Source organism: Stegostoma tigrinum, chromosome 6 (assembly GCF_030684315.1).
Source record: "Stegostoma tigrinum isolate sSteTig4 chromosome 6, sSteTig4.hap1, whole genome shotgun sequence".
NCBI lineage: Eukaryota > Metazoa > Chordata > Chondrichthyes > Orectolobiformes > Stegostomatidae > Stegostoma > Stegostoma tigrinum.
Window position 1 is genome coordinate 11,336,675 of NC_081359.1, and position 15,723 is coordinate 11,352,397.

Genomic DNA, 15,723 nt, shown 5'->3' on the forward strand with positions numbered 1-15,723 from the left:
CTTTTGTCATTGTAGTGAAGTGTACTTGAGTATCACATGCTCATTTAACAGTGCTTATGAAATTGCACACCTGAACGATGCTGAGGGTCAAAAGAGTCTACATGAGGATGCTTCTCAAACTGAAAATGATCATCAGACAACTCTCTGTACAGCTGTCTGATACATGATCATTAAGGAAGCTTCAGAAGCTAATTGTTCTTGGCGCCATATGATGTTATAACCCCTGTTTTTGAATGATTGCTACTCTTGCCCAACACTCACTCAGAACATGGAATGTTCTCCTTCTTGAATATCGGAGCAACAGATGTTGTGAAGCATTCAACCAGTTGTTAGTAACTTTTAGTGCACAACAGGAAGGCAAAGAAATGCCAAACAAAGAAGCTCTATTTACTTCTGTCACAAAATTGGGGTTCCCTGCCTTTCCAACAAATATTAAGTTCACTGAAAGGTATCTTCAACTACGGGGGGGGGGGGGGGGGGGGGCATAAGTGATTGCGGGAAAGTTTACGGGAGATGTATGAGGTAAGTTTTTTTTAATGCAGAGGCTGGTAGGTGCCTGGGACCCTCTTTTTTATTAATTTAAGGGAAGCGGGCATTACTGGGTGGGCCAGCATTTATTGCTCAACCCCTAGTTGCCCTTGTGAAAGTGGTGGTGAGCTTCGTTCTTGAACTGCTTCAGTCCACCTGCTGCGGGTTGATCCACAATGTCACTGGGGAGGAAATTGCAGGATTTTTGACCCTGCAACAGTGAAGGAACAGCGACATATTTCCCAGTCAGGATGATGAGTGGCTTGGAAGGCAACTAGAAGGTGGTGCTCCCATGTATTTGCTGCCCTTGTCCATCCAACTGGAATTGGCCGTGTCAGTCTCTTCCACATGCTGAAATGAATTTCTGCTGCAGCTTCTCCCCCTGGAGGTTATGTGCCAGCTGCTGGAGTTTGCTGCTCTTCCTGTGTTGGCTGATGTCGATATAACCCCTACCGCCAATTGAACCACAAGAGCTACGATAGCACCTGCCAATGTTGGCTTCATTCAGCAATTAGCCTCCATTGAGAGCAGCAGAAACAGAATACTTTCTGAGAGATATGACACCCTCGGCAAGCATGCCTAACAGAAATGAGGCTCCATCGTAGGCTCGAATGCACTGTGACAAGTAAAAGGAGGGAAGGAGGAGAGACATGAAGAAGGAGAGACATTCCATGTCTCTCCATTGTCCGCTGATTTACAGTCGTAGAGTCATAAAGATGTACAGGATGGAAACTTTGGTCCAACTCCTCCGTGCTGACCAAATATCCTTAATTAATCTAGCCCCATTTGCCAGCATTTGGCCCATATCTCTCTAAACCCCTCCTATTCATGTCCCCATTCAATGCCTTTTAAATGTTGTAAGTGGACAACCCTTAACCACTTTCTTTGACAGTTAATTCCATACACACACCACCTTCTGCATAAAAAAGTTGTCTCTTAACTTTCTTTTAAGTCTTTCTCTTTTCACCTGAAACCTTCACCTTCTAGCTTTCCATATACTACTACCCTCTGAGTGAATTACACCTTAATCAGATTCAGGTAGCACAAGCTACATTGCAAAACAACATTGGAGTGAGCACTCCCTCCTTGACCATGAATCTCTCCAGCCCCAGTAGTCAACCTAGAAAGGCAATAGTGGACATAAGAGTCCACCTTCTCACATACTTACAGAGCACTGTGAGAGCAAACCAGATCCAAACCTTTGTGCAGCAAGAGATCTTGGGAAATTATTTGAGAATTAGTGATTTCATGTGAGTATTTTACATCTGCCTGTGATCACTTCCGCTTTACAGAAATCGTAAGAATTAATTTTTTAGGAGTAATGGCATGGTATCCAAACCTCAAGGACAAGACAAAACAGGCTTACTTTGCCTGCTGTGTAACCCATTGGCAAGTAGCTAATTTTGATCTTTATTGCCGAGTTCAGATTGGTGGAAGATGGATGGCTTTCGTTTGTGTTTGTGAGAATGAGCTATGGGCTCCACCTCAGTTGAGATTATCCACACCTACAGCCAAATCTGGGGACACTACATGTCTCCTTTTGTGTTACTCATGAACTCCATTTGCTACAGCCCACATTTCCATTCAACTCATTTTTTTTATTTTTAAACAATATTCATGGGATCTGGACACTCGTTGATCAGTCTTAATTGCCAATCCCCTAATTGCCCTCCGGAAGGTGGTGGTGAGCTGCCTTCTTGCACCTCTGCAGTGCATGCCACAATGGCATTGGGAGGGAATTCCAGAATTTTGCCTCAATGACAGTGAAGGAATGGCAATATATTTTCCAAGTCAGGATGGTGAGTGGAACTTGCAGGTGATGGTGTTCCCATGTTCCTGCTGTCTTTGTCCTTTAACATGGAAGAGGCTATGAGTTGAACAAATGCTGCCCAAGGAGCCTTGGTGAATTTCTACGATATATCTTCCTTAAGGTGTACACTGCTGTTACTGTCGGTGTGGAGGGACAGAATGTTTATGGATGTCATGCTAATCAAGCGGGCCACAATTAACACACTTGCCAGTGCTGGGTTCACTTAGCAATTATCTGACATAGAAAATAGCAGAGACAAAATATGATTCCCTAGGCAGTCATGGCAAACATAAATGAGGCTGGATGGTGTCAAGCTTCTTGAGTATTGTTGAAGTTACTCCCATCCAGGCAAGTGGGGAATATTCCATCACACTCCTGACTTGTGCCGTGTAGATGGTGGATAAGCTTTGAGGATTTACTCGCTACAGGATTCTTCATCACTGACTTGTTCTTGTAGTCACTGTATGTATATGGATAGCTTTTTGGCCAATAGTCATGCCCCAGGATGCTAATAGTGGATAATTCAGTGATAGTAATGCCATTAACTTTCAAGGAGCAATAGTTAGAGTCTGTCTTGCCATTTGTCAACACAAACCCAGGATACTGTCCAGGTCTTGTAGCATCTGGACAAGGACTACTTCAGCAATTAAGGAGTCATGAGTGGTGTTTAACATTGTGTAATTGTCAGTAAACATCCCCACTTCTGAAATTATGATGGATGGAAAGTCGTTCATGAAGCAGATGAAGATGGTTGGCCCCAGGGCATTCTCCTGAGGAACTCCTGCAGAGATATCCTTAACATAAGTTTGCTGATCACAACTGCCACAACCATTTTCCTTTGTGCCAGGTGTGTCTCCAACCAGAGGAACATTTTCATCCTGACTCTCATTGATTCCAGCCTTCCATGGCCACACTCAGTTAAATGCAGCCTGGATGTCAAGGCAATCACTCCCACCCTCGACTCTGGAATCCAGTTTTTGTAACCGTATTTGAACTGAGGCTATAATGAGGTCAGCAACTAAGTGGTCCTGGCAGAATCCAAACTGAGCATCAGTAAGCAGGTTATTGCAATGCAAGTATTTTTTGATATACTGTCAATGACACCTTCTATCACTTGAGTGTTCACCATTCTTTGTCGCATTATGTACGTTATCAGTTTCTGGCTTATACATCATTTCATGTGTGGACTCCTGCAGCAAGCCAGACAGTTTACATTGTAACTTGAAGATATTCTTTGTGCAAGGTCTGTTTGTATTTTTTCACCAGTTTTTGCTCCAGTATTCTGCCTCTGACAATGGTCTTTTCTCGTTCACGCCAAACAAAATTGATTGAAAGCTGAACATTTCCTTGGTGCATGCAGACCACATCTCCCAGATATCTTGCTGTGTTTGTACATAGGACATGTAAGCTTTGGCAAGCTGGAAGATTGCTTTATATTTGCACTCATCCTTCTGTAACTCTTTAAAACTACAACTCTTCAGATTATCTAGCACATATTTATGGAAAATTGCATTGTTTTGGATGCAATCACAAAATCATCAATTCTGTATGCTGACTCCCCAAAATCATATAATGAGCTCTTTTCTTTGCATTAGCTCAGAAAGCAGTCTGTGGATTCTGTCAGCCTCTGTATAAATGACATGAATTGTAATCCATGAATGTTGAAGTTTAACCCGACTCTGAGTTAGTCTTCCAATGTAATCCATAACTTTTAGAGATCTTTAGCTGTTCAGCTGTTAATCCAGACATGTTACGTCTACAGACCTTCAATCCCAATTGCTAAGCAAATTGAAATGGCTTATTTGTTTTATTGATAAATTTAAATCTAGAAACCATAGCTCTAAATGCTTTTTAGGCATTGAAAGTTCCGTTATGAGGTTTGCTGTGTCTCAGTTTAAAATAGGGAATTTCGTAGACATTCTGTCAATATGCCTTTGACCTCTCTTCCTTGCTATTCAGCCCGCTCACACCCTGATCATGTGCCTTTCTCAAGTAAATTAAGCTTGCTTCTCAATTGAATTTGCTTGTTTATTGCTAAGCTTTGTTTATAATTGTGGTTTAGCTTGCTGATTGTTTAAGCACATTAGGGCTCATCAGGACAATGCTTTTCCCAGCTGTTCATTTTAATTCATGTTAACAGTAATGGTTTTATCATTGATCACTTGTCAGGGGTTGTTTGGCTTCATGTGTTATTTTATTTAATATTTAACGCAGTTATAAAACAGACGTTACATCAAAAGAACAATTTTTTATTGTGCTAACTGCAAACCCTTAGTAGACTCGCTGAGAGTCTAACATTGTATGTGCACAGCACATGGAGTCTCTAAAGATGAAGTCTCTTAAAGACAAGGCACAAATTCAATAAGAAACATGACATTCAGATTAGAAGGTACAAACACATTTTTTTAAATCTCCAAAAGAGCTACACATCTGCACCATTATCATGCCCCATGCCATACACTTTAATAATACTCTTGACAACGTGATTCTCAAATTGAAACTGAAACAATGTTAGCTGAAACTTCAAACTGCATTAAATTATGTTAGAGCTAGTTTGACACCACTCAAAGCTGGTACTATAGTCCCAACCCAAATTGCAACAGCATCTAGACAATTGGCAGTTAAAATTAGGCTAGTCCAACTCCCATTCTGTTCTAACCTGGTTAGCTGTTCTCTTCTGCATAACATGCTCAGGAAGGCAGGAGTGTTCTTTTTGAAATATCTAAATCGGATCTAATTATGTAATCATACACTTTTTACATTTGCCCATACAGATTGAATAAGAAATATAACATTACCATCTGATTCACCTGGTGTGAACATATTAGAGAATTCTTAGTTTCCAGTATGCATTGCAGAGTAAGGCACGATGATCTTCATGAATGAAGTTCCAATTCCCTTAGTCCTTTGATCCCTTGTGACCTTAATGCTTCCAATAGCTCTCATGTCTCTGAAGCCTTAATCTTTTCATGCAGTTCCATTTTCATTCAATTCTGCTTTATCAAAACATCTTTTGAAACTCACTGTTGAAACACTTGACATTTATGTGTGACAGTCACTTGATGCTGATTCTCAGATTAAGATATGACAGGGACACCTCTGTATGCTGTCACTTTAACCTCTTTACTCTTTTAAAACTTTGTTGCTGCTTTAGGTATCTTCTAGTTTAAATTCTGTTTCTAAAAGCAAACATTTGCTTATTGCTTTTATGTCTGTTTTTCTAATTTCCTGAACCAATTTCAATGTTCCCTGGTTGCCTTTATCTGTCAGTTCTCTCTTATGACACAGCCATTCTACACTAATCAGAGTGGAATTTAATTTGTAGGTACTGTTTGTTACATACTTGAGTCGTAAAAAAGAACAGAGTATGTATGACTGCAATCAATTCATTTTTCATTCAGTTAGGACAAGGCACACCCCAAAGCCAAGCTGTTCCAGTACAGCTACAACATCAGCATCTATCTAACAATGTGAAAATTTGCTCTGGTATGTCCTTTACGCAAAAAGCAGGACGAATCTAGTTGGCCAATATGACCTATCAGCCCAGCCTCCATTTTCAGCAAAGCGATAGAAGGAGTTGCCGACAGTGCTACCAAACAGCACTTGCAAGAGAATAATGCATTCGCTGACATTCAGTTTAGGGTCTGCCTGACTTTGGTCCAAACAGGGACAAAACAACTGAATTCCAGAACTAAACCACACTTGACATCATGGCCACATTTGAGTCAGCATGACATCAAGGAGCCCGTGAGCAAAATTCGAGTCAATGGGAATCGAAGAGAACCCGTCCGTGATTTGGTGTTGTACCTAGCTCAAAAGAGGTCGGTTGTGGTTGTTGGATGTCAATTATCTCAGCCCCAGAACATCATTCTTCAGAGTCATCATTGTCATCTTCAGCCACTTCATCAATGACCTTCCCTGCATCATAAGTTTAGAAAAGGGAATGCTCACTGATGATTCCATAATATTCAGCACCATTTGCGACACCTGAAATACTGAAGCGGACCATGTCCAATTCAGCAAAACCAGGTCATTATCCAGACCTGGGCTAATAAGTGGCAAGTAACATTCACCACACATAAGTGCCAGGCAATAACCATCTCCAAAAAGATTGAATCAATCTAACCATCTCCCTTCAACATTAAATGGTGATATCATTTGTGAAATTCCAACAATCAACATCCAACAGAAACTAAACCTGCTGAACAATATAAAAATTGTGGCTATATACATGGGTCAGAAGTTGAGAATTCTGTAGCATGCAACTTACCTCCTTTCTCTCCAATGTTTATTCACTACCTATAAGGCATCTGTGAGGAATGTAATGGAATATTCTTCACCTTTATGGAAAAGCGTGGTTCCAACAGCATTCAAAAAGGTTAGCAACATCTAGTATAAAGCAACATACTTCACTGGCATCTTAGATTAGATTCCCTCCAGTGTTGAAACAGGCCCTTCGGCCCTACAAGTCCACACTGCCCCTTGAAGCATTCCACCCAGACCCATTCCCCTATAACCCTATAACCCAAACACCCCTAAACACTGCGGGCAAGTTAGCATGGCCAATCCACCTAGCCTGCACATCTTTGGACAGTGGGAGGAAACTGGAGCACCCGGAGGATACCCACGCAGACACGGGGAGAATGTGCAAACTCCACACAGACAGTTGCCTGAGGCTGGAATCGAACCTGGGACCCTGGTGCTGTGAGGCTACAGTGCTAACCATTGAACCACCGTTCCGCCCCTAATCTTATCCACCAGTATTCATTCCCCTCACCACTATTGCACAGTGATCATCATCCACATGTTGCACTTCAGAAACTCATCAAGGGTCCTTTGAAAGAGCCTTCTAAACCCACAACCTCTACCACCTAGAAGTGTAAGGGCAGCACGTGCATGGGAGCATCATCACTGTCATGATGTGTTCCAAGGTGATCCTGACTTTGCACCTTATTGACATTCCTTCACTGATGCTGGGTTGAAATCCCAGATCTTCCACCCTAACAGCACTTTGGCTGTTCCTACACTGAAATGCTGCAGCAGTTTAAGAGGGCAGCTCACCACCATTTTCTCTGGGTTAATTAGGGATGGACAATAACTTTTGGCTTAGCCAATGACACCCGTATGTCAAGCACAATTTTTTTTAAGAGTTTGCTCATTTTAAACGCAAGAAAGATTTTTGAATAAAATGGGAAAGAAAGTTGCCAGGCAGTCTGTCCAAAGCTCACTTTGTACTTTGTACTGAACATAGGAAGATACTTTGAAGAATTGTCGTCTGGTCACTAGATCAGGTAGAAAAACTGGAATGTAAGGAAGAAACATGTAACATCATAGATGTAAGTGAGAACAAGACAGAGGAGATCTAGGACAAGCTTGATGGATTAGGAATTAAATTAAAAGTCAAATCCTGCAAGAGTTATTTCAAGTGCTGAGCTGAGAGAAAAAGCTGGACTGGAGAGGCAGAATGGAAATGAAGATTCCTCTGACATTGAGATGATTTCAAGGGCAAGGGAAGTGATTTGAGTATAATGGGTTTCACCCAGAGTGAAATTAGGCACTTTATAGCTCAATAACCGACTTGACGAAACAGTGGAAGAAGAAAGATATTGAACAAAATACTAACAATGCTCAGTTCTATAAGCATCTACTTTTAATTAATAGACCTTGCTTCAGATGTGTCCAAAATTATTGCATGCTACCAGCTGAGAATGAATATGTTTTTACTTCTGTGTAATATTCATAATCATGCTTAAATGATATTCCTACATTCATTTCAGCACTGTTGCATTTCTAATACTTTCCCTTGGATTTATATATTATGGAATTTCAAACAGTGAGCATTCCGATACCGTTATCTATCAAAACGTGTACGTAGGCGAACTCACAGGCTCCTCCTCTGAGATAATGGGAACTGCAGATGCTGGAGAATCGCAGATAACAAAGTGTGGAGCTGGATGAACACAGCAGGCCAAGCAGCATCTCAGGAGCACAAAAGCTGATGTTTTGGGCCCAGACCCTTCATCAGAGAGGGGGATGGGGAGGGGAACTGGAATAAATAGGGAGAGAGGGGGAGGTGATGTAGTACACTGTATCCACTGTACCCGGTGTGGCTTACTCTACATTGGGGAAACCAAGTGGAGGCTTGGGGACTGCTTTGCAGAACACCTCTGCTCGGTTTGCAATAAACAACTGTACCTCCTTGTCGCAAACCATTTTAACTCCCCCTCCCATTCCTCAGACGACATGTCCATCCTGGGCCTCCTGCAGTGCCACAACGATGCCGCCCGAAGGTTGCAGGAACAGCAACTCATATTCTGCTTGTGAACCCTGCAGCCCAATGGTATCAATGTGGACTTCACAAGCTTCAAAATCTCCCCCACCCCACTGCATCCCAAAACCAGCCCAGCTTGTCCCTTCTCTCCACTGCATCACAAAACCAGCCCAGTTTGTTCCCGCCTCCCTAACCTGTTCTTCCTCTCACCTATCCCTTCCTCCCACCTCAAGCCACACCTCCATTTCCCACCCACCAACCTCATCCCTCCTCCTTGACCGGTCCGTCCTCCCTGGACTGACCAATCCCCTCCCCACCTCCCCATCTATACTTTCCTCTCCACCTATCTTCTCCTCGACCCATCTTCAGTCCGCCTTCCCCTCTCTCCCTATTTATTCCAGAACCCTCACCCCCATCCCCCTCTCTGATGAAGGGTCTAGGCCCGAAACATCAGCTTTTGTGCTCCTGAGATGCTGCTTGGCCTGCTGTGTTCATCCAGCTCCACACTTTGTTATCTTGGCTCCTCCTCTGACACTGCTTTCAGTTTTGACCTTAAACAGTCCAGCTGGAGAAAATAGTCAGAGCTCACAACTCTTCTTTTAATTAATCTTTGTAATGGTGATACATTTACAAATATCAGGAACATGCTTCACTTTTAAATTCAATTAACACTTACAAATGTACTTCTGTGTGTAACAATTAAACCAGTGCCATTGTCAAATTTCTCTGAGAGCTCAGTGCTGTGCTGTCATCTGATGGTTTCCCAGTTCCCGTTGACTGTGATCGCTCCATTGAACAATACACAAACATATTTCACAAAAATCCCAAAATCACATCCGTGACAATAAAGCTTATCCCAAACCCCTGTCTTTTGACAAGCAGCAATTTTATGAACAGACCATTTTCACATGACAGGAGTTTTGATGAGATTGATCCAAGTTATAGCAGATAGAAATAAAGTTTCCATAATCCCATAGCCCCCCTGGGCTGCTCTCATTCAGGAGAAGTAACTGGCAGTGTTTTAAGCTGAAGGGCACCATGCCTCGGATGAGGGGAGACGTTGAGAAATCCTCCACATTACCCTCATCCATTGCAAGAACTGAAGTCATGCTGTTGGCATCGCTGTGCTTTGCAAACTGGCAATCCAGCCAATGGAGTTAACCCAAGACAAAAGAATAGCCTGGCTACAGCCTGAGCAACACTGGGAGTTGAATTCACCCCAATGTTAAAAAATATTAAGCAAGTATTAACAAAATGGCTAGGTTTGCTTCATACATCAAATATTTTAACATTTAATTAGATAAGGAAACAAGTGGTGGCCAATTTTATAATTAACCTGAAATGGACACTATGATAGAGGATTTTAATTTTTTTTGGAGAGATGAGCTCAATGGGGAGAGCATTTTATTTATTCAGAGGATTAGATGTTGGTAAAGCCTGTATTATTGCGTCTTCCCAGTTATGCTTGAATAGATGCATTACTATTCAATCATCTTCTCAAAATGTTTACTCACAGCTTAGCTATTTCAGAATGCAATTAATTGTCAACTACATTACTACAGGAGTTGAGTCACTAACAGGCAGGCTGATTAAGTTTGGTGCAAAATTTATCTCGGTCAAGTTCATTACAGAATCAAATGGGTTCTTAAGACAATCTCGTAGTTCTAACACCAGTTTTATTTAGTTAAATGAATTTAAATGCCCCAGATGTGAGAATGTCCTTATTTATTCACTGGTTGAACCAGCAAATCTCTAATTGCACTTTAGACGATAGCGATAAGCCATTTTCTTGAAAAACCTCAGTGTTTGGGCTGTAGGGCTACCTACAGTGCTATTAGGAACAGAGTCCCATGATTTTGGCCCAGAAATGGTAAAGCAGCAGTGGTTAATTTTCAAGTCTGGGTGACATGTTTTCCGGGGGAATTTTTAGGTAGCCTTTTTGAAATGCATCTTCCTCCCTGGTCACATCTAAGGCACTACCCTGAGGTACACATGAAATGATGTCACATGCCTGATCTTTAAAAAACACAACCTTTTTTTTGCATTTGTTGTAACTCCAACTCAATTCTTTACTTCAGTTCCCATAAACTCCAGTTTTCCTGGGATTTCATAATGCCATACTTGGTTTCAAGGGCAGTCACTCTCCCCTCACCTCTGGAATTCAGTGCTTTTCTCAGCATTCTTATCAAGGCTCTAATGACATCAGGAGCTTCATATCTTCCTTTTGGTGTTGATAAACTCCTCCCATCATTGAGGATTGGACATTTATAATGCGTCTTTCTCCTGTTTATTGTTTAATTGTCATCCACCATTCATGAATGAATGTGGCAGGATTTCTACTCTTAGATCTGATGGATTATTGTAAGACCCGTTTGTTCTACCTACCACATCCTGCTTCCATTGTTTGGCATGCAAGTGATCTTTTGAGATAGTATCACTCGGGTAAATCCACATATTAAAATTTGCTGATGATGTTCAGGACGTGTTTTCCTGCGTTTTTTATCAAATATTGGCTCATTCCTTGGGTTGGTGATAATGGTAGAGTAGGAATTGTACCAGGCTCAGAGGTTACAGATTGTGGTTGAATAGAATTCTGCTGTTGCTGATGGCTCACAGCAATAGAATGAGTGCCCAGTTTTAAATTGTTAGATCTGTTCAAAATCTACCCCAGTAAGCATTGAGGTAATGCCGTATAACATAACGTATATCCTCAACGTGAAGAGGGGACTTCATCTCTCCGAGCTCTCTGTAGTTGTCACTCCTACCAGCCCTATCATGGGCAGATGCAGTTGTGACAAGTCGATTTATGAGGACATGGCAAGTAGGTATTTCCCTTTTGTTGGTTCCTTCACCCCCTGTCTTGCACCCTGTTTAGTAGATTGGCCCTTTAGAATTTGGTGAGTTTACGCAGTCGTTCCTGACATAACCACAATTCTACCAAACCATTCTTCGTTTGTGCGGTGATTCTCTGATTGTAACATTTGAGGAAATTAAAGTGATCAATTTTAACTGGACAACAGGGCAGAGAATTCTGGGGATAAATGTAAAAGTCTTTAATATCAGAAGGATAAATTGATAATTCATTGAGAATTTTCAGCTTTAGAAATAGAGGCAAGGAGTATGGTGACAAGGAGGTTATGTTGAAACCCTTGAAGTTTTGGAAGGACATGAGCCAGGAGCAGGCATGGGGGGCTAGTTTAGTTTGGGATTATGTTTGGCACGGACTTGTTGGACAGAAAGGTTTGTTTCTGTGCTGTATGATGCTACGACTCTAAGTACATTAGTTCAACCCCAGCTGGACTACTGTGTCCAGTTCCGGTTAGCACTCTTCTGGAAAGGTGTAAAGATTGTAGAGGGGATAAGGATGCAACAGAGATTTATTGGAATGGTTCCATAGATGATGCAGTTACCTGAATGGAGTGGAGAAACTTGAGTTGTTCTGCCTGGATCAAAGGAGAGGAGGGAAATATTTTAAATCATGAATGGTTTAGATACAATAAATAAAAATGATACTATTTCCAATGATAATAAAATGTGAGGCTGGATGAACACAGCAGGCCAAGCAGCATCCCAGGAGCACAAAAGCTGATGTTTCGGGCCTGGACCCTTCCAGGCCCGAAACGTCAGCTTTTGTGCTCCTGGGATGCTGCTTGGCCTGCTGTGTTCATCCAGCCTCACATTTTATTATCTTGGAATTCTCCAGCATCTGCAGTTCCCATTATCTCTGATACTATTTCCAATGATTGGAGGTTTGGTGGACATGGATTTGAAGTGATTGTCAAAAGAAGCAACGTTATTACGGTAAGTGTTCTTAAATGCAACAAGTGCTTAGGATTTAGAGTGCATTGCTTGATAACGTGTTAAATATATCAGTAATCAAGAAAGCATATGAGATCTCTGGCTATATAAACAGAGTCAAATAGTAAATTAAGAAGGAAGTTGTGCTTAACCTTTATACAACAATAGTTGTGACTGACCTGGCTTCTGGACTTTGTTAGAGGACAGTTTTGATTTACTAATGTAGCTTCTGAGATTATATTGATGTGGAAGGAGTGCAGAAGCTCCGGTTTTACTCCTTGCAGCAGGAACATTGAGGAGGAGTTTGATGAAGGTGTTCAAATCCACCAAGGATTTTCATCAAGTAATTAATTGGGGAAAATTTTCCGGTGCGACATGTAGTTAATGAGACAACCCAGATTTAAAGTATGAGAGAGATAACACGGTGTAGAGCTGGATGAACACAGCAGGCCAAACAGCATCAGAGGAGCTGGAAGGCTGACGTTTTGGGCCTAGACCCTTCTTCAGAAGAAGGGTCTAGGCCCAAAACATCATCCTTCCTGCTCCACTGATGCTGTTTGGCCTACTGTGTTCGTCCAACTCTACACCTTGTTATTTCAGATTCTCCAGCATCTGCAGTTCCTACTATATCTGAAATATGAGAGAGGTTTTTTCTAAGGTAGTATTTAAGATTATTTCACTTTACTCAATTTATTCCTAGAAATCAGAACAAATTTCTGAGAGAAATGAAAGAAATCAGTGAGATGGAAATTTGGCATATTTATAACTTTAGTTTTAGAACCATGTTATCAATAATACTCTTCTCTTGAATTTTCAGCCAGCGAAAATGTTGTTATTCACCAATTCTTCCAGTCCAAATTGACCCAAACTGGTTCCCTTATTCCCTTACATCATCACTTGAGCCTTAGAGGGTCCAAAGCATTGATGATGTCAAAGAATCGATGTTCTACTTCTCGAACCAAAGGACCAAAAAAGTTTCTGGACATTAACAGCAAGGTACTGGGTGTGGGAAATGGGCAGTAAAGGCTGTTGTAAACATTTGTCTTTCTTCTGAAATTGTCTGAACTCTTCTTATGTAAACATTCATATCAACCTCATCATAAACTGACGGCTGGTATGATGAATGTTAAATTTACAGGGAAAGTAAAGCTTTTTTTGCATTACACTCAAATCTCTGGACAATTTTTACATTTGCAGCTGATTGGCTTAGTTGCAGAGTACCAGGCTCTAATTAATTGAATAAAAATTCAACAGTTGATCCTGAAGTACCCCACATTCAGTGGAAGGTACCACAGACATTCTAAACTCAGAAAATAACTTCATTAAACCCAAGATAACAAGGTGTAGAGCTGGATGAACACAGCATGCCAGGCAGCATCAGAGGAACAGGAAATCTGACGTTTTAGGCCTAGACCCTTCTTCAGAACAAAACTCTCTCTCCCTCCGTTAAGTCCAATTGACATGAGATTTTTTTAAGCATTTTTCATAGATGAATATAATTCATAATGATGACCTTGCAATGCGTTCTCCCATTTATTTGAGAAATGCTGTGTTACGTTCACATGTATGTGAGAGAGGAAAATATTTTATAAAGACTGGAGGGATAATTATTTCATGCAGACAGTAGTGCGGGTGTGGAATGGGCTGCCAGAGGAAATGGCAGAGGCAGGTACAATTACAACTTTTAAAAGGCTATCTTAGAGTCATACAGCCATGTGGCACAGAAACAGATCGCTTGATTCAACTTGTCTGTGCTGAGCAGATTATCCCAATCTGACCTAGTCCCCTTTGCCAGCATTTGGCCCATATCCCTCTAAATCCTTTCTATTCATGTACCCATTCAGATGCCTTTTAAATGTTGTAATTGTACCAGCCTCTACCACGTTCTCTGGCAGTTCATTCAATACATGCATGACCCTCTACATGAAAAAAGTTGCCCCTTAGGACCCTTTTGAATCTTTCCATCTTAAACATATGCCCTCTTGTTATGGATTCCCCTATCCTGGGGAACAGGCCTCGGCTATTCACCCTAGCCATGCCTCTCAGGATTTTATAAACCTCTAAAAGGTCAGCCCTCAGCCTCTGATGGTCCAAGGAAAATAACCCCAGGCTGTTCAGCCTCTCCTTATAGCTAAGACGCTCCAATAAGACAATGTGATACAACGTGTTTTGTAACTTAATATAGTGGGATTATGAAATAGAAAGATTTCACATGGTTTAGAGCAATGATATGAAAGCCATAGGAACTAGATAGTATTTTTCCCATGCATGTTGTTGAGATGAAGTGTTACAATCATGGATAGAGATTTCACAATTTAGGTATTTTTACACCAGTGTTGAAATGGTTGGTGAATGAGTGCTAGGGATATCTAGGATTATCAAACCACGAAAGAGTAACTGGTGATAGATTGCTTCTCTTGGTTAGAGTGATGAAAACAAGGGAGCAAAAAAAATGTTATTAAATAAAAAGAGTCAAAGAACAGGTTAGCAAACCATCTGTAATTTTGTTACAAAAAGCAGAAGGCAGGTTGGGAGATGAGTATTTGGGAAGTGTGGAAGGAAATGACTACCATTGTCCGTGAGTCATTAAAAGCAGGCATGCAGCGGTAGCAAGAAATGTGAAAAGCAAACACTATGTTGGGGTCAGTTAAAGAGGATTTGGGTATAGAAGTAAAACTGCCTTGCTACAGTTGTATAGAACTTTGGTGAGACTTTACCTGGCATATTGCGGGCAGTTTTGTTCTCGTCTCAGGACTAATACACATCCCATAGTGAAAGTACACCGGATTAATCTTTGAGATGGTGGAATTGTTTTACAAGAAGAGATAGAGGAAACCTAATCTGTATTCCTGGAGTTTTGCAGAACATTTCGAAATGATCTCATTGCAACTGACAGAATTCTTGATGGACATGACAAGGTGGAAAGAGAGTGTGTCCCAGAAAATACTTTTTAAAGAAGGGTCCAGACTTGAAACGTCAGCTTTCCTGCTCCTCTGATGCTGCTTGGCTTGCTGTGTTCATCCAGCTCTACACCTTGCTATCTCTAAGTTTCCCCATACTGGTGACATTAGAACCAGGATAAAAGTATAATAGGGATTCAAAATGATTACACAAAAAAAAAATTGTGGACCTTACACTTTTGATTTCTCTGACAGCATAGTACTTGCTGTGCAATCCTAACTCTGAAAATCAAGGCTGTTTGTATCAGAGGTGGTAAGATCTGATAGCCATAGTTTCTCTCTCCGTAAATGCTGCATGATCTGCTGAGTATGTCTTGACTGTGTTTTTCTTAATTTTATTTTGAATTTTCAGTATC

The 15,723-nt window shown here is 41.2% G+C and overlaps 1 protein-coding gene across 7 annotated transcripts in view; it reads left to right on the plus strand.

Annotated features, from left to right (window-relative positions):
* The window catches only part of myo16 (myosin XVI), a 360,735-nt gene that overhangs the window by 288,506 nt on the left and 56,506 nt on the right, over nucleotides 1–15,723 (plus strand). For all 7 annotated transcript variants that reach the window (XM_059646418.1, XM_059646419.1, XM_059646420.1 and 4 more), the window contains one exon: nucleotides 13,225–13,403. In XM_059646418.1, coding sequence (XP_059502401.1) covers nucleotides 13,225–13,403 — 179 coding nt within the window. The remainder of the gene's footprint in view (nucleotides 1–13,224; nucleotides 13,404–15,723) is intronic.